Source organism: Radiomyces spectabilis, assembly GCF_025331425.1.
Source record: "Radiomyces spectabilis strain NRRL 2753 chromosome Unknown BYT42scaffold_12, whole genome shotgun sequence".
Lineage (NCBI taxonomy): Eukaryota > Fungi > Mucoromycota > Mucoromycetes > Mucorales > Radiomycetaceae > Radiomyces > Radiomyces spectabilis.
Window position 1 is genome coordinate 787,946 of NW_026251937.1, and position 27,889 is coordinate 815,834.

Sequence of the window (27,889 nt, forward strand, 5' to 3'; positions counted from 1 at the left end):
GAAATTGGGGAGTGTTTTTTACCCTCACTTGAGAATCCGTTTGGTTCCATTGGCTCAGAGAGCCACCGTTGGCGTCATAGGATCACGGGGTCATTCACTCATTAAAAAAAGGTCCTTTTTTTGATTTTATTGTTTTCTACGCCTTGTACAGTACACAGATTATTGTCAAAGCAACAGAAGCAAAATAGGTCTAATCCATACTTGCCAAGACATTCCCTGGGCAACCTTTACCATTTAAATTGGGCGCACCTTTTTCATTGCGCACAAGCTTCAGTTCACGATTTCCAGGAATATTCCCAATTTGGTTTAACTAGTCTTTTTCATCTGAAACCTGGCTCTTTTGGGTGTAACCTAGAAAGGGCATGACAGTAAAAAACCACATTTTCTAACTCGGCCCCATCTCGATGAAAAAAGACGCGGGAAGTCGCAAACCCGATGTAATCAAGGTGGATGGAATCAATGGCGCAAAGAGGGTAAACTGTTAAGTTTGATGAATCCCCGGAAATGTCATTGCGCAAACCGAAGTTGGATGGGCTGCATGTCAAAAAAAAAAAGATGGCAGGATGGCGAAATTTTTGCTCAGTCCCAAGCCAAATATGGGAAATCTATGCCGTATTCGAGGAATCATTGATGCCATTATTCTTTTTTCTTCCACCCCGATCCACTTTTTTCCTTATTTTCACGACAATCGACGTTTTGCCATTGGCTCTCCAGCCGTAAGCAGCCGGAAAATATCGGGAAAGCCATATCTTTACGCATTTTACCCGTCACGTCTGCATAATTCCCCAGCCACTGCTGGCAAATACAAAAAGGAAGCCTTTTCCTTTGATCAGGATGTTCGTTCTTTTTCCCTCTTTTCTTTTCTCTCCTTTTCTCTTCTTTTCTTCTTCCCTTTAGTTTAGTCTTTTTTTTTAGATGCGGACGTCTCATCCAACCACCAGGTGCGGTGCAGTCGCCAGGCGGGTGAAGGGCTGCGAGCTGTGGGGGTAGGGATTGGGGCAACGGCTTGGGGGTTTCCACGGCATCGACAAGACAGGCCCACAATTTTGATCATTTTTTATCACCATGGCTTTAGTTAAACCCAAGCCTTCATCTAAAGTCATTGGTGACATCATCTTGTAAAAAATAAAAGAAAAAAAAACCTATAAAAACATGCACTTTCTTACTGTCTTTACTTGTTTACGTTTATTCAATACTGAATGGCGTCTGAAGAAGCTGTGGAGAGCCGACATTCAATAGTTGAAGATACGACATGCCTATCATATGAACACTTTTAGGAAAAGTTTGCCAACGCCAGAATAAAAACTCGTCAGATCTCATATGAGTAAAAATTCACGGCATATAATATGTAATACAAGTCAATTAAAGCGAGCCACTCAGAAAATAAGTTACGTCTGGGAGGTCTTTAGCTCGTTAGCCTTTTAGATTCGAATTCAGATTCTATTGTTGGCTTGACCGGTAAAATCGACAGTCAACCTCACTTTAGCCAACAACATTGACAATGAAGGTGGAGGCGTACAATGGAGAATGCATCAACACACGTCCGAATCGCCATTGCAGATTGGAAATTCACAAAATTAGTGATGCGTAATTGCAGTGAACTCGTAGATGAAAGTATTCAACTGAGAGGAAAGCGGCAAGGTAGTGTACAGTAGGTATCGGTCATGGAAAATTATGGACGCGCCATTGCAGCTGACAATGAGCGATTCTCGTGGCAGTCATTGTCGTGATCTCAGATCCCAAACATGCCCTGATCTTAGTCGCCATTGCTCTTAACTGAGTCGCAGAAACCAAAATCGGGTTTAAGCAATCCAGTATGTTATTAAGCGATTGATTTAAAATGTAGCTCAGGCTAAGGACGTGATAATACAGGCGTGAAGCGGTTTTCCAGTAAACTAAGATTTTTGAGGTGTCCCCGATTTTTTCCGCATGAATTCAGGGCAGATCTGAGCGCTCGTTTTTTCTGCGCTGCTGTAATCGAGGTGTCACTTTGATTTCCAGGTGGTGATACAATCGGTTGCAAGTCTCTATCACAACAACGCAGACTCTTTACTCTTATCTGAAAAACCTTTAGTTACTATATGAAAACAGTCAAACAATGTAGACTATTATACGCATTTGTGCTGTGCAGATAAGATTCCTGTCGAGTATACGATGAAATACACGAGAAGCGAAACATAGTCAATCGTATCACCGAGATGACTTCGGAGATGACGATCTGATATTAAAAAACCACCACGCGCATTGTGTGGATCAGGAACCACTATGGTCGTCCTCAAAAAAAAAGTTTATCATGACGAGTTCCGTTTCCTCAGCGTCAGTAATAAGATCATGTAAATCCATCGAGTTAAAGGCAAAGCCACTTATTATGTGACGGGCAAAAAACTTTTTTAATTTTTTTACCTTTTATTCAATCAGTCCAAAGGGCGGTCGACACTCGATTTAGGTAGGCTCTCAAGTGAATAGCAAAAAGAGCATGTGTCTGTAATGAAAGCCCACAAGCTTAGAAATCTACAGCAAATACATGTGTATTTTAGATCTGTTTATACAACACTACACGTGATTAATTTACATATACAAGAGACAAAACTAAGTACAATAGACTACAGCTCTACGAATAAACTATACGAGAGCACCGCGTAAAAATGGACTTGGAACCAGTGGCACTTCCAGGCAACTAGAGAGAAAGGAACCATGGCAAAGGTGAGAGGCAGACGACGGCAAAGTATGATGGATGACAAGTAAAATGACAAGCGAAAAAAAGAAAATAGACAACTCACCCTTTACAGCAACCGGCTCGAATTTGTCTTTCCAGAAAAAGGTCAGCCACCTACACCCACCCACTCCTCCCTCTTCCCCTCACCTCACATCACCCCATCCTCATCTCACTTCATCCCACCTTTATTTACTCATTTCTCATTTTTCCATTTTCCTCTTCCTCTGTCGGCCAACTTTTTTTCCCTGCGGTCATTCTTTTTTTACTGCAGTTTTCGATTGTCTCGGCGCCTGGAAGTACAGTGACACGATGCGGAGTTTGGCGCCGATAATGGCAGTGCGCTCAGATCACCCCTGGATTCATGCAGAACAACTAGGCACAATCCAAAGAGTTCTTTTCTGAAACTTACTAGTTCAGGGCATTTGTAACAGTTATTATCTTCAAACACACTTACCGTAAAATTAATCCAAAATTTGGTGAAGAGATGATTATGGAATCTAATCATTCTGTAGATATAGTCAAAAGTGTCTGAATGTCATGTGCAACGTATGAGAATAGAAAAAATGTCACCAAATTCCGAGAATTGAAACATTCAAGATCGACACTTTAGTCAAGTTCATAAATGGAGATTTCCTTCACGGAATCATCATCACCACCAACAAGCTGGCCAAGAGCCATCATAGTCGGACATGCAAAGGCTCGATAGGCACTGTGCTGTGGACGTTCATACTGATCGCGGTGTGACTGTGTAGCCTGCGTTTGCAGCAAATTCGGACAATCACCTTTCATCCTTATGTTTCCCGATAATGTACATAGGCTTTTGACTATTTACCCTTGCCCGAAAACGAAACACCCTTCGAGCTGGTGCCACCTCTTCGCTCCCAAAACGATGATTTTCCCTCGGTTTTGGCAGCTTTATCATCACTGCAGGCAACCTTTGGTTCGTTTAGATCAAAAATTAACGTTAACAGGTAAAGATAGTGTAAAAATAAATTATTTATTGGTTTTTTTTTTCTTTTATTTTTTACAAGATGATGTCACCAATGACTTTAGATGAAGGCTTGGGTTTAACTAAAGCCATGGTGATAAAAAATGATCAAAATTGTGGGCCTGTCTTGTCGATGCCGTGGAAACCCCCAAGCCGTTGCCCCAATCCCTACCCCCACAGCTCGCAGCCCTTCACCCGCCTGGCGACTGCACCGCACCTGGTGGTTGGATGAGACGTCCGCATCTAAAAAAAAAGACTAAACTAAAGGGAAGAAGAAAAGAAGAGAAAAGGAGAGAAAAGAAAAGAGGGAAAAAGAACGAACATCCTGATCAAAGGAAAAGGCTTCCTTTTTGTATTTGCCAGCAGTGGCTGGGGAATTATGCAGACGTGACGGGTAAAATGCGTAAAGATATGACTTCCCCGATATTTTCCGGCTGCTCACGGCTGGAGAGCCAATGGCAAAACGTCGATTGTCGTGAAAACAAGGAAAAAAGTGGATCGGGGTGGAAGAAAAAAGAATAATGTCATCAATGATTCCTCGAATACGACATAGATTTCCCATATTTGGCTTGGGACTGAGCAAAAATTTCGCCATCCGTGCCATCTTTTTTTTTTGACATGCACCCCACCCAACTTCGGTTTGCGCAATGACATTTCCGGGGGATTCATCAAACTTGACAGTTTACCCTCTTGCACCAGCGGTTCCGTCCTTCGATTACATCGGGTTTGCAACATTCCGCGTCTTTTTTCATAGAGATGAGAACGAGTTAGGAATATTGCTTTTTATCAGTCATGCCCTTTTTGGGTTACATCCAAGACGCCAGGTTTCATAAAAAAAAAGAATGGTTAAACCAAATTGGGAATATTCTTGGAATCGATGATCAAAAAAGTGTATGATGCGCACCATGAAAAAGGCACGCCCAATTTGAATAGGTAAAGGTTGCATGAGAATGCGCTTTGAAACTGTCTTGGAATCGGTTGAGATCTATTTTTTGCTTCCGTTGCTTTGACGATAATCTGTGAAGTGGAAAAGACGTACGAAAACAATGGGATCAAAAAAGGGTCGTTTTTTTTTTTTTGATGGCCTGAATGAACCGGTGAACCTATGACACCAACGATGGCTCTGAGCCAATGAAACTAAGCGGTGTCCAAATGGATTTTTCAAGTGGGGCTAAAAAACATGCCCCCCTTTTTTTCCCTTTTTTTTTCTCTTTTCTTTACCATAGAAGCGCAGTTGTGGCGAGTCGTTGATGACTGAGGACAGAATTAACCCTTTCCCTCGTTTCATTTCTATGGTTCCGTGGCAGTTACTGATGTGTCTCCCTTATCTCTGTCGCAGGCCTCGAAGACCATGCCAGTGTAAGCTTAGATAAGTCTCATGGTTTGCTGACATTGACTCGTTAAGTTGACTGTGCCACCCCAGCTCGGTTTCGATTGGTAAGTATTTTTTTTTTGTTTTTGCTTCTTTTTCCTTCCCTTTCTCGTCCTGTCATCGCCTGTCATCAACGTTACTCGTCCGCTGTTACCGCTTCGGTTTGCTTGGTCTCCATACCTTCGTTTGAATCAAAAACCTATTTCTTTGCTGGCTAATGTCAACCAACTAGATATAAAACTGAATTTGTACTGTAAATAAAAATAAATTATCCCTTTGCATATCGTCTTTACCTGTTGATGTTTGACCTGAAGATGGATGTTTCTCTCAGTCGCCAACTCAGAGTGGTAGTCGTAATGATGAGTCCGTATAAATGACGGCGAGATAGCGTTCCTTGGAGGGAGGAACGAAACTTATTATGCAGATGGGTTGCGCTTAATCAGCAGTATGACATTTTGTGCTCGTGTCAACGGCGCCTGCACGGTGGAGAAAAAGAAGGAAATCAGAATTCCTCATATTTGCCGTTGGAAGGGTTCCTAAAAAGAACGGGGGGAGACTCTCTGGATGCAAACCAATTACCTGGACCTCTATATTTTTCTAGGCACGGCCATCTGAAATGGCTGGCAATGGCGTTGTCGTCCTTTGGCTTTTGAGCGTTGAGTGATATGATGAAGTCATATCACAGAACCATTATGGAAAGACCAGTTGAAGGATGACAAATTATCTTTTGCAGATATTCTTTATGCAAAAATCGAAAGATATTATTGAAGAGGGTTATGGAAAGAATAGAAAAGAAAAAAAGAACAACAATAGTATACTGATATTGAAAACGCTCTAAAGCAAGTGTATAAATTACATACATAAAATCGATCTGTACATCGGAAACGGTAGAAGAGAAATAAAAAAAAGGAGAAAGAGCTAGTGTGGATGTATCAACGTGCATCCAAAATATTAGGAGATTTAATAGTAATCTTCATCATCTTCGTCGTCGTCATCAATAAAGTCATCTTCATCAGCATCGTCCAAGCGTACGTGTTCCTTTTCATGAGCGCTTTCCTCGGATTCTTCTGCTACTTCTTCCTCTTCCTGATATTCGTCATCGGATTCCTGAATTTGAATCCTTTTGCGTCCTCCTTTCGACCACGACAACGGCATCCGCGGATCTAACATCCCTTTAGTAACCTTTTACTCTGTTAGATGCATCCAATAACGCTTACTCAGGAACCGTGATTTGAAAAAGTTGGCCATACGTGCAGCGTTCTTGTTGGCTAGAGATGTTTCGTGGTTATATTTTTGTGCATTCTTTCGAATCAGCTCAATATCATCAATGACCGCCTACGTTGCCTGTGGTGAGTCAAACCGTTCCCTTCTGCCATTTTCACATCCAAAGCAGCCGACATACCTCACGATGACGATAAAAGCCTGTGTTGAGCCGCTCATAGACCATATCAAGGCAAATGGGATAAGCGATTTGTGATAGATAATTTGGATAGTCGTAATAGTTGACTTGGTGGACATAAAGCTGGAATTCGTCCGAGTTGGACAGCCACGTAATGATATCCTTTGCGCGCTGTGTATCCGCACGACTGAGACGAGGACCAACATCGTAGCGTTGTCGGAAATCTTCGCCACTTGGTACAATTTCCCACGGACTTAGGTCTTCCGGAGACGATTCATTATCATCCCTAAAGAGTAGGTTGACGGTTTAGTTGAATGAGGTTGTGGACGATAGTTTTACAGAGGCTTGAATGCTAAAAAAAAAGGGGGGGGGGCTTGCAAAACATCTCTTCTCCGAATCCGCCATGCCCAAGTTGTTTTTGGACTCTTCTTACCAAATGACATGATAATAAGCCCATGGGCTGGGCATTTTCGCTCGACGCCAATCCATGCCAGTGGAGCACCGCGTGGAGACGGTGCCGGAATATCTTCCTTCGTCGTAAATAACATCGACCTTTTGTCCAACCTGCAGCGTCTTGAATATTTCCATGGACACCAAGAACCGTTCCCATAGTACAATAAATTCAGGACATCCGTCCTCGTCACTGTAATCAATCGTCACATCACGCCCGCGTGGTGCCCAGATAGGTTCTGCATGTTCCAAAAGTGCCTGTCGTACATTGACCAATTCCTGCAAATAGACCTTTAAACGGCAAAAAGCAGGTGGCCCCACTTGCCAACTGATCCCTGTCACTGTACCAAACACAACAGGTTCGTTGCTATTCAACACACCATGCTTCTCATCAAAATACGCCGTCATTTCCGATGTTTCCCAGTACTGGGCATGCCCCTCGGTCATGATTGCAATACGATCGCCCATTTGCGGTAGATACTTTGACAATGACTGCGTGGTGCATTTGATCCATTCCGTCGGTTCATGTTGTTTGATTTCAGCCACAGTCAGGTTACGCAACTTGCCCCGTAATTCACGATTGGCCGGACGGGCAATACGGGTTGACTTGGCTTTGCCAGGTTTGCCACCGCGGGTGGTAGAGGACCGTACCGCAGCAGAAGAGGATGACGACGACGCAATCGAGGCCATGAAATCATCATCATCAGGGTCAGGTACATCTGAACGTAATCGTCGCTTGCCTTTTCGATCCGGTACCTGCGGTGTAGTCTCTGGTTCCGCCGCGGTACGACGTGTGGTCACTCGGCGAGGAGCTACGGTGGAAGGACCCGGCTCGGAATAGTCACTCTGTTGATCATCGTCTGGTTCCTCTTCATTTTCATCGTCGTCCATGACGTCAATGAGCTCGGATTCCGATGCCTCTTCTGCATCCTCTTCTTCATCGTCTAAATCGCTTTCAAGGTAGGACATACGGACGGTGCGTCGACGTCGTCTGGGCCGTACAGGCTCTTCGTCGTCTTCACTTCGATCCGCACGTGTTTCACGCGTACGCTTACGTGTCGCTCGTGTCGCCCGTGTTGACACACTACTACTTCCACCTCGCCCACGTCCGCGGCCCCGCGTTGGTGCACGACTGCTACGGCCTCGTCGTTGCATGCCTGTTCCTCTCAATGGAGCGGATTCATCAGGACTCGTAGATCGACGACGGATTTGTCCCGCTCGACTTCGCGTCACTGGCCCTTCTTCCTCATCATCTTCAAAATTCTCACTCACTTCATCACGAGCAATAAACTCATCGGAACCGCCTTCGGCACTGCTATTCTCATCTTCGCTATTGTACGCTTCCTCATCTGCTTCGTCATGGTAGTCCTCGTCGTTGGAATCGTCGGGGAGTAGGAACGGCTGAAGAGGAGGCGGAAGAAATTGAGGAACGGAACTAACATTTGCATCCGTTTCATCTTCGTCATCGTTTCGAACAAATTCTCGTCGCCGCTTCGCCACATGAGCTCGATCGATCGCAGGCATAACAACGGTCATTCGTCCCGATTTAATCCTGACGAAAACATGTTTTAGTACTCAAAGTCCACTATCCCATACCAAAGATGTGGCGCGGGGACTTACTCCTCTTCTTCCATCTCATAGCATGCCAAACGTCGCAGATCTTCAATCTCCAAAGTATCAGGATGCACCGGTATATTTCGACCTAGGTGCACAGGAGTTAATTCACGACTCTCACGTCGATGGCCATCAAGACTTTACCGTAACCCAATTTTCGTTGATTAGGATACTCGACACCTCGCCAATCAATGATGGCTGAACATGGCAAAGTGTGTGGTGGTTGCTATGTATCGATCGGTATAAGTTCTGCAATTCCCAAAATCCTCGGTGACACCAGAAAAGCTCCAACAGGAAAAGAACAACTTACCAGAGTTTGTTCATCCACAAAGGATCCATCCGGCGAAAATCGAAGCGGCATGTAATCGGTGTAAAAATGCTGGCCTCTGGTCCAACTCCTTACTTTATCGTAATCCTTGTCGAGGCCCCCGATGCTGAATAGGGTGCAATTTCCATCTTCGTCCGTAATCGCATATTTCATACCATCCTTGGAGAATTTACAATCCAAGAAAATGCGGCCAGAATGATGCCGGCAGGTGATCACCTTGTTACGGTGAAGATCCCACAGAATGACATTGCCATCATAACCTGCGGAGAGAATGGTGTTGGGGTCATGGGGATGACTGTCGAGAGCGTACGTTTCGCCTTCATGTCCCTTGAGGGTCGCTGCTGGTTCGCCATTGCATGCGTAGTATACCCGAATGTCACCGTGGGTGGTAGCAACAACACACAATCGGTCATCGGCCGTCCAAGCAATCATAGATACTTTGGGCGTGTCGATTTGCGCTGCGGCATCAGGCGCGGCAGTCTGTGTTTGAGTTGGATCGGTGGAGGGCAGTTGAGTAGCTGGAACAGGTGCGTTTATATTGGAGGAAACCGGCTGTGTTGCTGACACGTGGGATGATTGATCGTTTGCTGTGCTTTCGTAAAATGGTATAAGTGTGCCAAACTCGGTAGCTTCTGAGGCTTCCATGGCACCGGTGTTACGGTCGACTGTTTCATGTGCTGAAGACGGTGGATTGTTGCTTGAAGGCGTAACGACACAGACATTGGATGGTTCTTTGATATCCACTAGACATCCCAAACCAACCACTAAGTCCCATGAACTTGTACTGAACCGATTTTTAATGTTTCCCACTTACAGACGATTGAATTCCATTTGCGTTTCTCCTTATCATAGGACCAGATTCGCGCCGTTCCGTCCTGACACCTACAAACGATCGAGAAAGTGCTCAGCATCCATAAAGTGCATCCATCTCGGTAATTCGTGAGAACCCGACTAAATGCCTTACCCGCTTAATATCCGGTGTCCGTCATGACTGTAAGCCAAATCTGTTACACTTCCCATATGACCTTCCAGATTTCCAATCGGAATCACCGGTTGAGCCTGAACTTGGCCGCTTTTGTCTGGAAACAAGGCACTTGCCACCCGTCGACGGCCACGGCCCACTCTTGCGCGAGCATCACGATCTTGTGAACTATTAGCATCGGTGATGACATGGCCATCCTCGGTATCCATTTTGATGGTTGAAAAGACATATACAAAGCCATCATCACCGGCTACGGCAAACTTGGTTCCTGTGTAGTTGAATGACGAACATCGTAATCGATCGCGTGCCCTGAATTTACAGCTAAATGTGATGGGCGAGTCGGCGTCAAAAAATTGAAGTGTGTCTCGATCCCATTTCCAAAGTCGTACAAGACCATCTTCATTGGTCGCCATCAAATAACGCGTCTCGGGTCTCGGTGACGGCGAAAAATTAACAGTCGTAAATGGTTTGGTCTGTGCAGCACGCACCATTAGCATCGACGCATCTGTCCCACCGTGATCCAACAACTTACCGTGGCTGTATTGGATCGCAGACTAACCACAGGCTTATAACCATCCATTGTCCATACGCGTACATATCCGTCTGAAGATGCGGTGGCAATCAACGTATTCTCTTGATTGATAGCAATGTCTGTGATGACGCTTTGATGCCCTCGTATTGTATAGATAAGGTAGCCGGTGCGCACACACCATACTTTGACCAGAAAATCATCACTTCCCTAATGTGTTTACCAAAAAAAAAAAAAAAAAAAAAAAAAAAAAAACCATCCTTGCTCAGCGATCCCTCATCCATGTCAACTTGTCCCTTTTTTTTCACTGACTGTAAATAATCGTCGACTGGTTCTGTCAAAAGCTAAGCAAAAAACCGGATTTCGATGTCCCGAGATTGTAACGCGCTATGAAATATAAGCATGACAGCAGCAGATACGTTGGTGTCATTTATATACCTCTTTGTAACAGGTGGATAAAAAGGTCGGCGATGGACCTGTGCGCATGATTTTGGCTCCCAATTCCCGAGCAATGAGCATACGATCTGCCGACCAAAAAAAGAAAAAAAAATAAGAAAAAGGACAATGGCATGAACGCGTGAGGAAATATGGAAAACGGTTGGTAATTCATGCCGTTTTTCAGTGGTTTGAAATACGTACGAACGGACAACTTGGACAATTCTCGTTTACTCATGGTGAGGTAATTGGAGCGTGCATATTCTTCGTGAGGGACAAATGCCGAAAGCATCGTTAATAGAGACTGATCGCCATGTCGCAAAGCACTGACACGTAGCACTTTGGGGTCGCCGGTGTCTCTGAAATGGGCCAGGAACTTGCCCAACAAGTCTAATAGATAAGTTCCGTTTACGTCTGGAAAATCGTTGGACTAGATAAGCCAAAAAGAATTCACAAGTGAGAAAGAAAGACAACTATAGAACAGTGTGAGAGCGATCAATAGTGTAATTTACCAGACGATCCAAGGACATGGGCACCTCTGTTCCTTCGTAGGACATGCTGTGAGGAAGCAATTGGCGATGGTCATTGAGTTCTTTTTCCAAAGCATAGGCCGCTTCCTTGCATGGTCCAGCATTGAGGAATTTGGCGATCAGATAATAAAGCTAAAGTGGGGACTAGATCAGAATATTGTGCCAAAAAGAGTTGCAAAAAAGGCGTGTTTGTCTGCTTACCTCTTATACAATAGTAAAAAAAAAAAAAAGACACGTCAGCAAAAGCGTATGGATGAACGTTGAAGGAATCGTGAATGCGTCAAAGACTGGTGAATAGAATGGTGGAAAGCTTGACAGTGGCTTACCTTGCTCCATTGTTGTCAACCCGATCACAAGACTGGGAAGGGAGGAGGAGAAGCGGGCTCATTTGAAATTCATGACTGGTTCTTCCTTTGGTAGCCTACGACGGAACTTGAAACCCCGACCATGGTGGGATTTGGGCAAAATTTCAGGTGCCAAAAAAATATCCCAGATAAAGGGGCCTTTGGATAAAACATATGAGGAAAAAAGCTCGTCGGTAAATAAGAATCAAGGGGTAAGTTTTGGCAAAGAAGAAAAAAAAAAGACAGGGCACTAGTAATAGAAAACAATAGACAATACATAGACATAAGGTTTTACGAATGGTGGCGCTGTACAGTAGAAGGAAGTTTAAGCATTAAGTGTTGCAGCGAGCCGCCACAATGCAATGAGCGGAGACAAACTAGGGAATGGCTAGTCTTTGTTACTCTTTTTCTTTTTGGGCTTTGATGTTACTGAAACGCTTGATCGGGATATGGGGATGGATGCGAAAAAATAAAAAATAAAAATGCTGCAGGTGATGCAAGGATTCTAACGTAACGCGAACTTGCACTGTTTTGTTCCAAGTGTTCCAGCTTTGTAACGTTTTATACTCGTCGCAGTCAATCAAAAAACTTTTGTATACTATTTACTATTAAAGCCTGATTGTTCTGGTTGTTTTTTTCTTTTTGTTGTTTTCATTACACAAGCACAAGCACACACACAAAAAAAAAAAAAAAAAAAGAGAAAACGTTCGACCTTTTTCTTTTCCCTTTATTTTTATTTCTTTCCTTTTTTCTTGTTCTCATGAGTCCTTCGTTGTCTGAGAAGCAAGGGTTTGCTCCGTCCTCAGCTCGCTTCATTCGTTCTCTGAAAGGTGTTCGGCATTGGTGGCCATCTCGACCTCCGACGGAACCGAATATGTACGCCAAAGAAGCAGTCGCCATGACCTTGACGGCCGAGTTTCGACCGAGAACCGATCCTCACACCGTGACCTTGCTTCATCCTGATCTTCACTTTGTTCCGCATGGCGGTCATTTACTCATGTTATCCAACGATGCCAAAGCTTTCGTACATTACGAACCGAAACGCGCCCACGTCGCTATGGGCACCAATCCCGATACCAAGTCGACCAAGTCGTTGTGGTTGACCGTGGAGGAATACGCTTGGCTTATCCAACAGTTACAGGAGGAACAAGGCGTTCATGAAGCGCTCAAATCAGCCAATCACTCGACCTCAGCTTCCATGCTTACCGCTTGGGGTTTGGGGTGTCCTATGCTGACGCCCGCGCCCATGTTGGGCGTGATCAATGCCCAGATTTGTACTCGCACATTGGCTCGCCGACTAGCGCGCTGGGTTCAACGAGCGAAACAACGTTCGGTCCCTGATCTTTACCGTCAATGTATATTCATGTTGCCAAAAGCTCTTCTTCTCCAAGCCGCCGCCTACATTCCCATGACCAAACCTTTACCTTCGCTCGATATCCCTCTACCCATTCGCCATACTCTGAAAGCGCCATTCTATCCTTTGTCTTTGTCACTTCATCAACGATTATCACGGTACTGCCAATACATCGCGTGTACATCTCATTCATTCGTCATCGACACCACAACGACTTCTTCATTTGCATCCATGGACATCAATCATGCGTTTCATCCTCTAATATGCCGAGAATGTCATTACCAATCGTGTTTGGAATCCATTCTGGATGTTTCGGTCCTACCACCAAAAAAGGAAGATGATCGCCCTTCTGGAAGTTCCGAACACGATACCATGCGTCCCAACAGTCAGCGAGGCAGTGCAAATCAAGTGATGGATCCTACTTTCCCGGTATCGCTTTTCCAGACCATCTGGCATCCAGCCTCTTCCATGATCTCCACCAGCGACCAACGAGGATCGGCTTTTGAAACATTACCGACTCAATCGGGCCACTTGGCAGCGTCCAAGAAATGTTTTTCAGCCATCGAATGCAGCAACGAGTCGAATTTCTCAGACACAACGGTTTCATCCATCATGCCTTCGGTGATTCAATCTGAAAAGCGTGGTTACATAGCCATTGATCATCAGCATGAAGAGATTGTGGTTGTGTTTCCAGGACTGTCGTCTTCTGATGCATTATTCGATCATGCCTCGTTCATGCCGGTGCCGTGGCAGGAGGCAGATATTATCAATAACAATGAAGCCATCAGTGCAGGTCGTCGATCGCGATCACGATCACGAAGACACAGTCGTCATCGATCCTCGAAATTCGCAGCAAACGTGGATGATTTGGAAGAAAGGAAACCAGAAGCAGATTACGCACCTTGGGTATTGGATTGTGCTCTTGCTGCTTGGCGTCGCTGTGAGCTTCATGTGGCGACGTATCTGATGCGGGTGTGCCAAACCGTACCGAATCATTATCGCGTTGTGATTGTCGGTCATTCGCTTGGAGGAGGTATGTCTTGCGGGGAAAAAAGAAAAAGAAAAGGAAAGAGGGCAAGCATGGTTTGCGGATGGGAGCACGCGTGGGTTGAAATGATAACTGATGCCTGATTTTGTATGAAGCGGTCGCTGCGTTATGTGCATCATCTCTTGTATCAACGGGACTTTTGGTAGACCGAGCTGTTACGTACTGTGCTATTCATTCCCCTCGAGTGGGCAACCATGCTTTTGTCCAACAATTAGCTGAACAGCAAGTTGAAACAATTCGGGTAACACATCCTTCGGATCTTGTGGCACACATGCCTCCTAGAACGAGTGGTCTTGTTCATGCAGGCTCCACCACGGTATTGACCATGCCTTTGCACGACGAACAAGCAAATCATGGTTACATCATCCAATCCGACAACCCTACTCATGTGGAAGACCAGATTGCTCAAGCATTTACTTCCGTTGAATATGATGTGCATCAACATCAATCAGCATGGGGAATCTTACTCAGTCCAAACCAATGTAGGGAAAAGCAGTTTAAATAGTATTATCCGTGGAACTGTTAAGGATTGCTTTACGACATATTATTGTCCCATCCTATTTTTTGTGATGGTGCTATATTTCTCATACACTTCATTCATCCCCCGCCCAAAATCATTGATCTTCCCTTCTATTGTCTTGTAACTTTTCTGTGTATAGACAGATATACATTCCATTATATCGTATTTTTCATTCTATTATTTGTTATCATTTATAAATTTATGACACATATTTATTACTCAACCATTCCAACAAGAAACAACCAAGCAGATCCATAGAAGGCTGAACTTTGGGTCAGAATCACCGCACCACAGGGTAACGGAGAAAAGCAATGGGTGATGCTGCCAGTATCATACGTGCTGCATGGGATTGAGACTAAAAAAAAAAGAAGACAACGGGGACAGAGATAAACATTTTATTGAAATATAGATTGTATTTGTTGGTATTGCAAACCTGTTGAAAACCATATGCGAGAAGAGTAAGTACGAATAAAAACAAAATAAAGAAAAAAGGGTTTGAAGAGTAGATGTAATGAACGAAAAGGACGAAAGTGGGAGGAAAAAGCGGAAGGGGGTATTTTATCGTACAACTGAGTTAAGCGAGAGTAGAAAGCTTGGAATTTTTCTCTACTCTCTATAGGGTGGGGGTTCTTCGGCGCCAGCATTGCGGGTGGCTAACTGATAATAAGCGCCTTGATCTTGGGAGCGACGCAGCTTTCGGTGGATCCAGCCCGTACCCGGTATACGTGCCCACCAACGCCGCTGAGGGACATTCTCTTGCCGTGCGCCACCAGCGTCCTCTTCCACAAATGGCTCCTGTTCCGGCAACGGTGAAGGTCGGTTTTGCCATTTCTCAATAAGGTTGTGTACCCCCGTCACCATTTTTCGAGCTTGCTGCCGTCCAACAAGCAGACAAGTCGCCACAGCTCCGGTAAGTAAAACGGCCCATATAGCGGAACGCCACTGATCCCCCAATGTCCACTGATGGAGGGTGGCACCATAAGCGTAAGGTGGAAGATCGTCGTTGACAGCACACACACTGTGGTTGGCACAGCGACCAGGGAAATAAGTGGGACCATAGTAGCATTCCATGTTGTTGTGACATGCTGCTCCAACCGGTCGTTTCGGCTGGCATGTCTTTGTCACCTTGTCGCAATACGATTGTCGTGTGCAATTGCCGATATACTGTAAATCGGCTTCTTCGATCACCTCGGGCCCTCGATAATCGACGTAGCTGTAAAGTTCATCTGATAATGGAATCGTAACACAAGGCATGCCAGTGTCGTTTTCGATGGAAGGGTAGGGTGAATAGATGAAAAGTTCCAAAGGATTCACACTTAATTCAAATCCTCTAAAATCTAAAGACGTCACAGAGAGATAGAAAGAATAAGTATCAGATTGATAAACCCAATGTGAAAGAAAAAACACATTTCCCTATTCATTTAATGCTGGAATCATAAGAGTTGACTTACTTCGACTTTTGCAAATAAGACCTTCTTCTGTAGCGAAACATCCTTGCAAAGGATATATCGGGCAGTTAGTGCGATCCTGACAATGTTGCTCGGCCAAGGCAATAAATGCGTAGGAAAGAATTAGCCAAGTCAAGCCAAGCAACATGCTGAAAAGAAAGGGATAATTTCAAGAAAATGAGGAAGGGTTGGAAACTGTAAGAGCCAATGAATGAACCTGAAGAGCGCAGATTAAAAAAGCACGTGATCTGATTTTTATCTGAATGAAAAACGTCGTCAGTTGAGCTGTTCAACAATCTTGTGCAAGTGAACGTAAACGATATACTCACCTCACGCTCAACTGCCGACGTTTCCGACGCTACTGCGGAATATGGACGGCTCAGTGTCAAACGATACCAACGACTGTGTAACCTGGTTCGTCTGCAAGCTTATTCCGGTGAATGTGGAGTACGTAAGGGTGATGCCGACAATTTCCAACGTTGAGGACGAAAAATCTTCAGGCCAGCGTTTTATCAAGGGAAAATCAAGTCAGAAGATTGGTTGCGAATGCTTCATCAACTTAAGATTCCCAAATTTGATTAAATTGATGTGAAATTTGCAGGCCACCAGGTGTTGCTCCATATTATCACCGTTACACCCATGGCGACTTGGAACCGGACGATGCTGCAGATGAAATATTGCTCAACAGCCACGAGCAAGTCGTCGATTATATGAACCAAATCTACGTTGCATATGTTCCCGCTGCGCAAAGCATTATGAAAAGAGGGCCATGTCATCGAAAGAGATATACTATGACATGGTCTTCATCACCAATTATTTTGACGACAAATCCATGCAGTCATTTACATCTTGGTGCGGTTCGGCCAAGTTGGAGTTCACAAAGGCAGCTTTACAACGAAAACAACAAAAATATGATCAACAAAGATCAAGACGCCGACGTAAATACATCGCCGAAAAATTGCCATTGAAGTGATTCATGTCACAGAAAACCGCAAGCAACGCATCAAAAAAAAATATCAAGAATGAAGGGACCAGATCAACGGCTATGCTAGAAAGTCCCCTAGCAAGGAACGGACCAACACAAGGCTGCGCCTCCTCGACGCAATGATTGATCGACTGGTGAACCATTCGCAAGTGGACTCAATATACCCGTCGTACCCTTGTACATCGAATGAATGTCTTTTCAATCGCGATCAACAGGAGACAACGCGCGTACCACGAACCGCCGGAAATACGCAAGACATTTTGCGTATCCTTTCAGCAACTGAGAAATCAGTGGCAATTGTAACAATTGACTACGCTGGCTTCTCGACCAATGTCAATGACCTTTCTACTTTGGTTGAGAACCACAAATGTCTTCAAGCGATTGTTGTTGACAATTTGGCAACATTCCACCGCTCATTGGTTTTCACCAGGCAGGAGCTTCTGCCACCCAGTGTATTACAACTTTCGAATGTCGCTTTGTTAGCGTCCAACGGTCAAAGCAATAAATCTGTTTTCTTCGAAGTCATATAATCCTTTTTTTTTTTCGTCTTTTCATGAGCTTTCTTTGTATTGTCATGATTATGGCTATCTCGGCATACCATCAATATAAACATTTTTTCCCATATCCTTCACGTTTATTATAAACAATGCACTAGTGTCATCACTCGGATAAAAAGAAACCATCCCGTCTTTCCTGAATTCGTGCAATATGAAAAAAAGTGGTCGAAAATAAAAAAAAAAGTGGTCGCCCATATCTGATTTTCATTGTGTTGAGCCGCAAACATTTCTTTTTCAAAGAATGCGCAATCAGTTGAATTGAAATATAATGAGCAACGTAGCTTCATCGATTTTTTGTTGCTTTGAGGCACGATCCTTGGCTCTACCAACTATCACAAGTGGGGTGGCTCGTCTCGCCCAATTTTGAGACGCCGTTCAACAAGTGATGTTAATAAGCTGAGCAAGCGCAGCTCATTATCTGGGCACTAATTCATTCTCCGTCGGTGGCCTTTGCTTTTTGAATACCAGCAAATTCGATCGCTGGCATTACGTTTGGAATTTGCTTACCGTTTATCCAAATCACGCGACCCTGGTATAATATCCAATGCGAAAACATTTTTTGAACCACCTAATATTCGTGGGAAAACAGGTTATAGATTGATTTCTGGGAAATTTAACAAGTGTTATAGAATAAACAGGATATATTATTGTTCGAATGTAAAAACTTTTTTTTTCTAATTAGTCATAACAACGGTAGTCATTTTTGAGGTCTTATCGCATGTAGGTGAGGGAGATAAAAAAAACAATGGAATTTGCATAGATTGAGCATGGGTTAGAAAGAATATATAGGAAAGAAAGAAGCGAAATGATTAGGAGGTTGGGGTTAAGAGAGAGAGTGTGAGAGGGATGGAGAGAGAAGCGCGCGAGGAGAGAGGTAGGGAGTAGAGGCCTTGATACCAATAAAAGAGGGATAGAAAAAAAAAACTTAACTAGAATTAAAAGCAAAAGTTCCCAGATAGTGTCAAGAAAAGATAAAACGGTAATGGTAATTCAAAGAAGGATAGTGGCAGAGATGAAGCGTGAAATATGGAAATGAAAATAATTTCCCTCACCCACGGGTTAGAGCATGCTTGGTTCCTTGTATTGGATGGATTGGATGGAATTCATAGGGTATTCTGTAATTTTTCGTAAAGGAAGAGAATAATTAGCTGTCAGAGAATAGTGTCAAAAAAGCGTCAGGACTTACCAAGAGAATATCTTGCGGGTGCATAATGATGCTGTACTGCAATGTCGGTAGCATGGGTGTCAATCATTGTCACTGGTACAGACGGAGTATCTGTATGAGGCAAGGGTGACTGCATCCATGCTGAAAACGAGGAATGGGATGGTTCCTGTTCTTTTGCTGCTGTTACTGCCGACGTCAACGTCGTGTTTAAAACGTCGTCTGTGAGTTGATCGTCGTTACTCATAGGAGGCGTGGTTTCGCCGGTCGAAGAAAGAAAATAGCTGTGTGGCACATTGCCTGTCGAGGGAGGTATCCCCGGTTGCAACATATTGGTTGCCCCAAACGTAGGGTTACCAGCACCGTGTGACATTTGCATTCTTTCATAATGACCGTACTGCTGTTGCTGTTGCTGTTGCTGCTGTTTGTCAATTATCATGGAATTCGTATAGCTCGTAGTATGGTAATGATTCATGGGGAACTGCACTGAACGTAGAATGCTTTCCAGTTGCTCAATACGAAGTTGCTGAGCCGCCATTTGATTGTACGCTTTCGTCATTTTATCCTTATAATATTCATGCATATCACGGTGGGCTCGCTGCATCTGCAATAGCTGAGCCTGTAATTTGTCTTGTTGCGTCATGCCTTGATTCGCATGCTCGGAACTGTCGTGGGATGATGGCGATATGGGCTCTGTCAAAGATTTATTACAGTCCGGATGGATGGCAATCTCCTGATAAACTTGTGCTGTATCCATGGTATTAGTCGTCAGAGTCAGTTGGCTGGATGCCTCAAGTTCCGGCAGCTGCGTTTGATGGAACTGCTCGCCGTGAGGTTCATCAAATGAGTCGTCGCAGGTGAGAGATAATGGATGAGACAAACGTTGTTGTTGCAATGGCGACAAGGATGACGATATGGAGGATGAGCTACGAATGCCACTGTTGGAGTGAGATGCCTGGATTCGATACTTTTGCTGCGTCGATTTATCAGAGACCTTGGTCTCAGACACTTCCGAGGACGTAGCTTGAGGTGAATGAAGGTGGGTATCTTCGTTAAGTTCGGATTCCTCTTCCGAGCCCACATTAAGGACGGTTTCGAGGTCTTTTTGAACTTTTGCTCGTTTTCTCCGTGTATATTGGGGGGTTTTACGTCGAATGAGATGGAAAAGATCACGTCGACCGGGTCGAAAGTAAGGATGATACCATCGACATGTTTCTTTATCGCGATTGTCTTTGGATTTACGCGCATCAGTGTCTCGTTGAAAACCGTATATCTAAAATTGTTCATGTCTGAAATGATAAGATGCGTCTGCCTTGCCTCCTGAGTATAGGAATAACGAGTGGGAAAACCTACATTCAGCTGTCGCACAAAAGAAGGGAATTTGCAATGTTTAAATAATCGTGGCAATACGACCTCTGTGAATTCTACAGGAAGATAGCACCGGAAAAAAAAGAGATGTTAGCAAAGTTGGTGCAATTTTTTATCCAATGAAATGAAAGGTACTTACTTGGAATACAATCAATAATAAACATGTCAATGCCATTTTGTTTACACCAATGTGCATATTTTTGTCCGTCATCGGGTGCTTGCAAACTCCTGTAGTGATGTTAAGTAAAAAAAGGTTTTCACAAAATCAAATGCAATATTTTTTTCGTTCTTTTTAGGCAGTCGCTCCTTACCGGTAAAGTTTAGAAACAAACCCGGCGATACCACGTTCGGGATGATGAAAGTCTTCGCAAAAAGGAGTAGAAGGAATGAAGCTTTCACATTTCAAATGCCTTGCTCCAACAATTGGGTACCAATAATGATTGCTGTCTGGGTCTGTGTGGTGTACGAGCATCTTGTCCCTCGGATCAAGGTGTTGGGTATCATGTGATATGCTGGTGGCCGATAGAAACTGCGACGTCGGTGAATGCTCTTGTTTAAACATGGGTGCATCGACCGTGTCGGAGACGGAGATAAACGAGCGGGAACAAGAAGGTTGTTGTAACGATGGTGATGGTAATGAGGCTCGATGGAATGAAGAGTCGGCATAGTGAGGCAAATTCATATTTTTCTAGTGGGGGATCGCTGGTTCCGCCGTTGCTTGGTGTAAAAGTTTTATCCAGGAATCAAAATTTTTGGTTTTTTTTTTCTCTTGCTCCTTTTTTTATATATATGGATGATCAAGGGCTGTTTAGCAGAATGTCAAGGACGAGGATGTGAAATAACAGATCGAACCAGAAAAGATGACTATAGAACAAAGGAAATAAAAGGTGAAAGAGTGTGGGAGAATTGAACGATTGCTGAAATAAAAATAGTGAAATAAAAAAGAGACTTTTGAATAGAGTAACATTCAAATACGAGTCACCTCTCAAGAAAGAAAAAACAAAGATGGGATAATATATGTTAAATATGCGTGTTGTCACGTACGGCAATGTTTGTGCGGATGTAATGTATCGGCTTTGGGGGTTTGGGAAGGGGTGGTTAAGGAGACACGGGGTTTATCCCTGGGTTTTTGCACGCACGCTGGTTTTTCTCTGGGTTATCTTGTCTTTTTCTCTCCTCGATACGCGTCGTCGTCGTCTCGGAAACCAAATCCCGTCACGACAAAAAAAAATAGATAATGAAGCAAAACAAAAAGAAGAAATATGAATACAGATCTGAAAAAGTTAGAGAGGCACAGTTTCTGTATAATAATAATAAAAAAATAAAAAAAAAGACAAAGTGGATAAAAGGGCCACAAAAGAAGGCAATAAACAAGGAAAATATCGATGTCCAAAATTTTCAAAAACCTTAAAAAAGAATACTCTAACGATCGATCCGTTGTTTTTAGCTTTTCTAAGGCTATTCTTTTTTTTTCCCTCTCTTACTTCTCTGTATGCCCTGATAAAAAAATACTTTCCGTCACTCATTGGATCGGATACAGTACTTCCAAAGGTGCCACATCCCGCACGAGGCATCACAACGGTAGAAAACTCCTCCTTTTGTCTCTTCCGCCACTCCTGTGGAGTATTCACTCCCCTTTTCCCTTTTTATTTTATGCTATGCTAACCGGTAGGTTCCAAAAAAAAAAAAAAAAATAATAAAGAAATTTTGTCGTGGATCATCTACCACACAACAAACGAAGGAGAAAAAACTTTAAACAAGAATGGCATCATGATGTTCCTTACGTTATGGATATAAAAGGTCTATTGCCGATGTCTTCCAGTAAATTCTAATTCTTCTCTCGTTCTTTTTTTGTTCAAACCACTTTGCCATTCAGGCGCTCCGTGCGTTCATCTCCCAGTCTTGTCGCACAAAAGATAACAAGGAGCAGACGATCCAATATCAACAATAAAACATCTATTATCACACATTACATACATACAAAAAAAGAACAGATGACACATTATCCATTTCCTATTATTCCCATCTCTTCCATGACTCGCTTATATATTTTGCCATGGACCTTCTTCCCCACAGGTGCATAACCACCCGAGGGTTGACCTCGTAAACGTTTGAGTCCATACGATACCCATCCTGCAAGCCTTAAAAATATCCATTTTTCACAGATGTAACTGATGATCAGGTTGGCCGCCGCAAGCAACACAATCGTCCATCGGAAACTCGGCGGAAGTGGTTCCAGTTGCATCCAGTCCATCAAAAAAGTCGACGGATATAAAGTACACCATGTCGTCAGTGTAACCAGCACTGCCAGCGTGAATACAAGTCGGCCTACAACCCCCCAATGCATGTTACATTTCCCGCCTCGGCCGATTTTCTTAAATGTTGCAATTTCACTTACCGTTCGTCCACAGTGGTTTTCGGTAAGGCGGTCCAACACTAAAGACAACCGCCACCAGAATATACTGGAAACTCGACAGCAGAAATAATACCGTGTTCTCCAAACATTCGATGTTTTGCCCATCGGGATCAAATGTCGGTGGAACATACCTAAAATCGCAAAATGGAAATTTTTCATCGTCAGTCAGTTAACTCAACACTAAACTCAACAACATAAAATAAAAAACCATGACCACGATGGATGGGATTCAACACCCAGGCGAGAAAAAACGATGGAAATAAAAAAAAAAAAGAAACACCCGAGAGAGGAACTTACCAATCTTGTTGATGAATTGCCCAGTAAGCGATAAACTGAAAACCAGAATTGATCACGATTTGGCCAATGAGCGAAGTAAGCACCTTTTTCGATACCAGACTCGCCGTGGGTCTCACAGGGTACAGGAATGGCCAAGCAGCTGTGTATCCCACTATTGGTACACCCCGCCCCAGCAAAAAAAAAAGGAAAAAAGCAAAAAAAAAAAAAAACCAGCATTTCGTCAGTTTATCAAATCCGTTTGCTAAATGCATACATCACCAACTTACGATATACAGCAATCGGTAGAATTAGGAAAAGATCGATGTACAGGAATTGGAAATCTCCCAGATTACTGCCAAACGCATACAGTAATGTCACCGTGGTGAACTGGATAATACTGTAAAGCGCCATGTATTTGAAGCAACTAAAACTCGTTACTAATGCCGCTCGTCCTTCCCTAAAGAAAAAGCGGCAAATGAAGAAATATTAGCCACATTGGGTGCAAGATTTTTTTCCTTTTCTTTGTTTTCAAACACCAAAAATCATGCTTTAGGGTGACTTACTTGATGACATCGATGACACATTCAATATCCATCGTATTGCTGGTAAACGGAGCTGCAACGGAGGCTTCCGCTTCCGATAACGAGATACCAATATCGCCAGCTTTCAAGGCTCCGCAATCATTGGCTCCATCGCCACAAAATCCAACACAGTAGCCAATGTTTTGCAGCTCCATCACTAGCTCCTGCTTTTCATCAGGAGACATACGAGCATAAATAGCACCTTTCACAAGCATACGGTGAAGCACATCCGTCGCCGCATGATCCACCATCCAACGAAACGCTTCGCCGGTCACAGCAAGATAATAATGTGAACCCATCGAATACATCGACTGATCTCCTGTCGATAATGAGGATGGCGGCTAAAAATTCGTGCAAAAAAAAAAGGCAAGCCATACACGAATCCTTTAGTCATCATTTTCTTTGTTACTTAGTTTACGACACTACCCGTTATTCGACTTACCTGGAGTGTATCACCATCAAGTTGACGACCCTCTTGCAATACACTTTCCCAGACAATCTCCGAATCCAACTCCATAGAAGATCCTCTCAAGAATCTAGGTATATAGACCTCGGCGGCTTTCTCAATCAGACCGCATTCACGAGATACACTGACGGCTGTCAATACATTGTCGCCTATGTAAAAAGCCCCATACATTTTTCAGTTATGCTTCTACCCATGGTTGCACATCGTGAACCGTGCAACCTTACCTGTACACATAATCTGTCGGATGTTGGCATCACGCAATGTAGTAATAGCGGGTATGGTGCGTGCTTTTAATTTGTTCTCGAATACGATAAAACCCAAAAATGTCAGATTCGATTCCACCTCATGTCTATTTCACGAGAGGAAAAAAAAAAAAAAAAAGGTTTGCAAAATTCATGATCAGACCATTATATGAGTCCATCTATCATGGCGACACAGAACTTTGGCCACCAAAAAAATCTTACCTCTTCAATTTGTGCAGTTTATGCCATTTTACGCCCGTCAACTGTCTGGATGCGCAAGCAATTACGCGAAAACCACGATGAGTATACCAATAGAGTCTCTCTTCATAGTCTTGCGGCACTATTTCCATTCCCCTACTATTAGTAATTTCATGGAAACTGTCGCTTCAAAATAATGACTTACTGGTATCGGGTATACATATATCTTTCATCACTTCGGGTGCTCCCTTGACAAACACTTCCATCGTAGGATGGGTCAACCGTCGGACAATCACACTCATTCGTCGTAACGCCGAAATGAATTCGAAGGAATGGATAATACCGAATTCTATAGGCTTAGTCCCAGCGTCACTAGTGTTGTTCAGAGACAAGGTTGGAGGTCCTCCGGGAGGTCGTACAACGGTTGGCATAATGCCCACTTTGGCACTCTTTTTCGCATGTAAAGCCGCCAATTCACTTCGTGGTTTAAGTCCTGTCGACAGCAAACCGCTACTTTCTTCCAGTTCCCAACGGGTGAAATCAAACATCTTCAAATCCAGTGGATCACCTAGCAATTCGCCTTCGACAATTTTCAATGTATGACAAGTTGTCATGGTGCACAAAATCTTGGGCTTCGTGCAAGCGGGATCTTCATCGTTTGGATCGATATCGCTCACTGTATTGATTTCTTGGTCAAAATATTTTCGTCCATCCGCGTGGGTGGTGACGGAGCGAACCCCGTGAATATCTAGACCATCTTCGGTCAATGTTCCCGTCTTATCGAAGCACATGCAATCAATTTTTCCGCCAATATTGACCCGCGGGGGCGAAATACAAAAGATGCCGACTTTTTTCAGTCGGTTCATTGCAAAGCTGGTACCGATAGACATCGTAGCAGGAAGCGCCGGCGGTACCACGATGGTAATCAAATCCAATGCACGAAGCACCATCGTGCTGGTATCAATGCCAAGACGAATAAAGTTGATGGACGACACCAGGAACCCAAAGGCCGCTATCCCACGTTCATGTTAATCATGGATCCTGTCGTCAACGACCCGCGCACAAATGATTTGTTTTCTTTTTTACCAATAATAGCCAATACCCCAATGAAACGAAACGAGTCGCGATAAAATTTGAAGTTGTTCGGCTTGGGGAAAAGCATGCTGCGAATAAGGGCGCCTTTGGCGGTATTGAATCCTGTGCGAACCACTAAGGCGGTTGCCGTAGTGATGCCTTGGCCACTTCTCACCCGAACCACTTTGGTACCCATGAACATGAAATGTTTCGTGAGCTCGGCAGGTACGGTTGCCTGTGACAAGTTAATTTTTCGAAGTGTGATGTCAGCCATAGGTGCCTTGGAGACCGGCACTGATTCGCCCGTAAGCATGGATTCATTGAGAATACAATCCCCGGAAGTAAGAATGGCATCGCACGGAACCGTATGGAGATCAGTAATGTCGATAAGATCACCGGGAACAAGCTCCGCCGAACTAATGGTTCGCCCTAAAAACCGATCCGTGTGGGTCAGTGCACTCACGCCCTCTCAATGTGTGGCAAATGGAATCCTGAGAAATCTTTCTGAACTCACATGATCCATTCCGTAATGCACGGACACTGCATTCAAATCGGGACATATCTCTCATTCGTTTCATCATCTATGGGAAACAAAAACAAACAATTAACGAAATTTTGAATGGTTGTACATAGTCAAGTCAAAAGAGTCAAAATTCACCTTTTTCGTCTCGACCAATGTGGTGACGATGCTGACGGCGCTGATCAGAAAAATACAGAAAGCATAATAATAGTAGTCGTCCATGCTCCATAGAATGATGCTTCCAATTTGAAAAACATAAAAAGGATTCAACACCTATATTTCGTGCCAATAGGAAATGATCAGTAAGTTTTAAGCTGACCAAAAAAAAAAAAAGACCAAACGTGTTACCTCGTCGCGCAGTAATTTTGGAATCGGTTTTTCACGAATATTGATAAGATTCGGACCAAAAACAGCCAGCCGTTGATGGAATTTTTCAGTGGATAAGCCCGTTTGCAAGTTCTTTACCGAATTCCATTGTCGATCTTTCCAAAACCTAACGTCTCCAGTTTTAGACAATTACCTCTTTTTTGCTTGTCAACTCTTTCTTGTCTGCAGCGACTCACTTACCCAACAATCAAGAATTTGCGCAAAAGCGGATGAAATGCCAAACGCATATATCGATATTCCACAAGAATTAATCTTTGTAAAGGTTCATCCAGGTTGAGGAGATCATGCGTGTCTTGAGGATCGACAGCCATCGTCTGCATTTCTTCTTTAATTTGATCTAGGGAGAAAACCGAACCTAGTTGATCTCCATACAATTCACGTAACGGACGAATAATTTCGCATTCGCGGTATTGGTTCTACCGCACCAGCCATGGCAACCAAAATCAGCATTTCTGTTCATAAAAGCACAGTCCCCTATGCGATTTTTCACTCACCATGAACACCAGCCATTCAGCATCTTTCAGCGGCACCTTGTCACTGACCCACGCAATCCACCACTGCGGTACCCAACGTGCGACTAACCATAAAAGTCCAAAGGAACCAATGCAGCATAATCGATACAATAACAACCGCAGTCGATTATATCGATGACCTTCAATCGTAATTTCAATGTCTTCTTCGGGTAGATATAAATGTTGCTTCCATTCATCGTTCAAAGGATCACCAAATCCCTGAATACGAACGTCTGAGTGATCTTGGCGTGTAACCGAACGGTGCTTAGCATCTTTGATGAGTCCCTCCTCCTCACTGAGCACGCTTTCATTATCACTTGATCCACCGGTATCATCGACATTTTCATCACTTGTGTTTAATTCGGTATCGCTAACATCTTCTTCCTCTTCGCTTTCCAAGACCTCATTCTCCGCTTTACGACGCCTGCGGTAAAGACCGGAACGACGCGAATGGAACGAACCCATGACCGATGAAGCGTGATCCGGACCGTTGGTATGTTCCGTGTAAAGAGGTGTGGAACTCATATCAACAGGTTGGCGTGGCGTTTGATTAACAGGGCCGATGGGAGAGGCGCGCATAAGTGGTGCAGAAGAATTTCTCCTCGCATGGGAAGCTTGGATGGGTATTCCATGGCTTGAATGAGAAGAGGATGCATTCACAGTATTGGAATCTTCCAAATGAGAAGTCCCATAGTGTGTGCGTGTCCTAGTCGAGAGCTGTTTCGACATTCACGAGCGCAAAATCAGAAGGAGGCATGCAAGGGCTTGGGTAAAAAGCAAACAAAAGCAAAAAAAAAAAAAAAAAAACGACCAACCCAAGAAAAAAAATCCTGTGAAATTTAAGGTTTGGCATGAGATTGGGTCTTTTTTTTTTTTCAGCCTACATTTTCCTGGGATTATTACTATAAAGATCCTGATTGGTTAAACGCGCAGTGACGTAGTGAATCGTAACCATTTTTGGCAATAAAATAGAAACATTGCTGCGACATGAAATCAGAACTCCACTTTTCGATCCAGTCCACTCCTTACAACGGCCAGCGCAAAGGGAATACAGCAGGGCAAATGGATATACTGTAAAAAATACAGTT

The 27,889-nt window shown here is 43.7% G+C and overlaps 6 protein-coding genes across 6 annotated transcripts; 2 read left to right on the plus strand and 4 right to left on the minus strand.

Annotated features, from left to right (window-relative positions):
• Positions 1 to 5,792: 5,792 nt before the first annotated feature.
• BYT42DRAFT_538143 (uncharacterized protein) lies at positions 5,793 to 11,722 on the minus strand. The gene is made up of 15 exons (XM_051565508.1): positions 11,670 to 11,722; positions 11,326 to 11,477; positions 11,018 to 11,243; positions 10,817 to 10,902; positions 10,691 to 10,765; positions 10,382 to 10,588; positions 9,832 to 10,322; positions 9,682 to 9,749; positions 8,850 to 9,610; positions 8,684 to 8,765; positions 8,546 to 8,627; positions 6,909 to 8,477; positions 6,479 to 6,761; positions 6,294 to 6,411; positions 5,793 to 6,239 (listed from the first exon to the last, which is right to left on the minus strand). Exons 1-15 carry the CDS (start codon positions 11,677 to 11,679, stop codon positions 6,037 to 6,039), a joined length of 4,413 nt encoding a protein of 1,470 aa, XP_051420159.1. The 5' UTR covers positions 11,680 to 11,722; the 3' UTR covers positions 5,793 to 6,036.
• A 725-nt stretch (positions 11,723 to 12,447) lies between these two features.
• Positions 12,448 to 14,172, plus strand: BYT42DRAFT_502377 (uncharacterized protein; the record flags this gene model as incomplete). The annotated part of the gene is made up of 3 exons (XM_051564822.1): positions 12,448 to 13,350; positions 13,432 to 13,828; positions 13,934 to 14,172. The coding sequence occupies 3 exons, from the start codon at positions 12,448 to 12,450 to the stop codon at positions 14,170 to 14,172; spliced, it is 1,539 nt and encodes a 512-aa protein (XP_051420160.1).
• Positions 14,173 to 15,215: 1,043 nt separating this feature from the next.
• Positions 15,216 to 15,680, minus strand: BYT42DRAFT_502410 (uncharacterized protein; the record flags this gene model as incomplete). The annotated part of the gene is made up of 1 exon (XM_051564826.1): positions 15,216 to 15,680. The coding sequence occupies one exon, from the start codon at positions 15,678 to 15,680 to the stop codon at positions 15,216 to 15,218; it is 465 nt and encodes a 154-aa protein (XP_051420161.1).
• Positions 15,681 to 17,161: 1,481 nt separating this feature from the next.
• BYT42DRAFT_484297 (uncharacterized protein) lies at positions 17,162 to 17,485 on the plus strand (the record flags this gene model as incomplete). The annotated part of the gene is made up of 1 exon (XM_051563729.1): positions 17,162 to 17,485. A coding segment is annotated over one exon (324 nt), but the record flags the coding sequence as incomplete, so codon positions are not given.
• Positions 17,486 to 18,774: 1,289 nt separating this feature from the next.
• On the minus strand, positions 18,775 to 20,325 carry BYT42DRAFT_502710 (uncharacterized protein; the record flags this gene model as incomplete). Its single annotated transcript, XM_051564850.1, has 3 exons — positions 18,775 to 19,406; positions 19,692 to 20,034; positions 20,269 to 20,325. 3 exons carry the CDS (start codon positions 20,323 to 20,325, stop codon positions 18,775 to 18,777), a joined length of 1,032 nt encoding a protein of 343 aa, XP_051420163.1.
• A 1,806-nt stretch (positions 20,326 to 22,131) lies between these two features.
• BYT42DRAFT_502417 (uncharacterized protein) lies at positions 22,132 to 27,266 on the minus strand (the record flags this gene model as incomplete). The annotated part of the gene is made up of 15 exons (XM_051564827.1): positions 22,132 to 22,457; positions 22,528 to 22,676; positions 22,843 to 22,993; positions 23,109 to 23,278; positions 23,385 to 23,743; positions 23,845 to 24,017; positions 24,093 to 24,217; positions 24,333 to 24,450; positions 24,514 to 25,320; positions 25,395 to 25,811; positions 25,897 to 25,963; positions 26,041 to 26,175; positions 26,251 to 26,395; positions 26,470 to 26,705; positions 26,784 to 27,266. 15 exons carry the CDS (start codon positions 27,264 to 27,266, stop codon positions 22,132 to 22,134), a joined length of 3,861 nt encoding a protein of 1,286 aa, XP_051420164.1.
• Between the last annotated feature and the right edge of the window lie 623 nt (positions 27,267 to 27,889).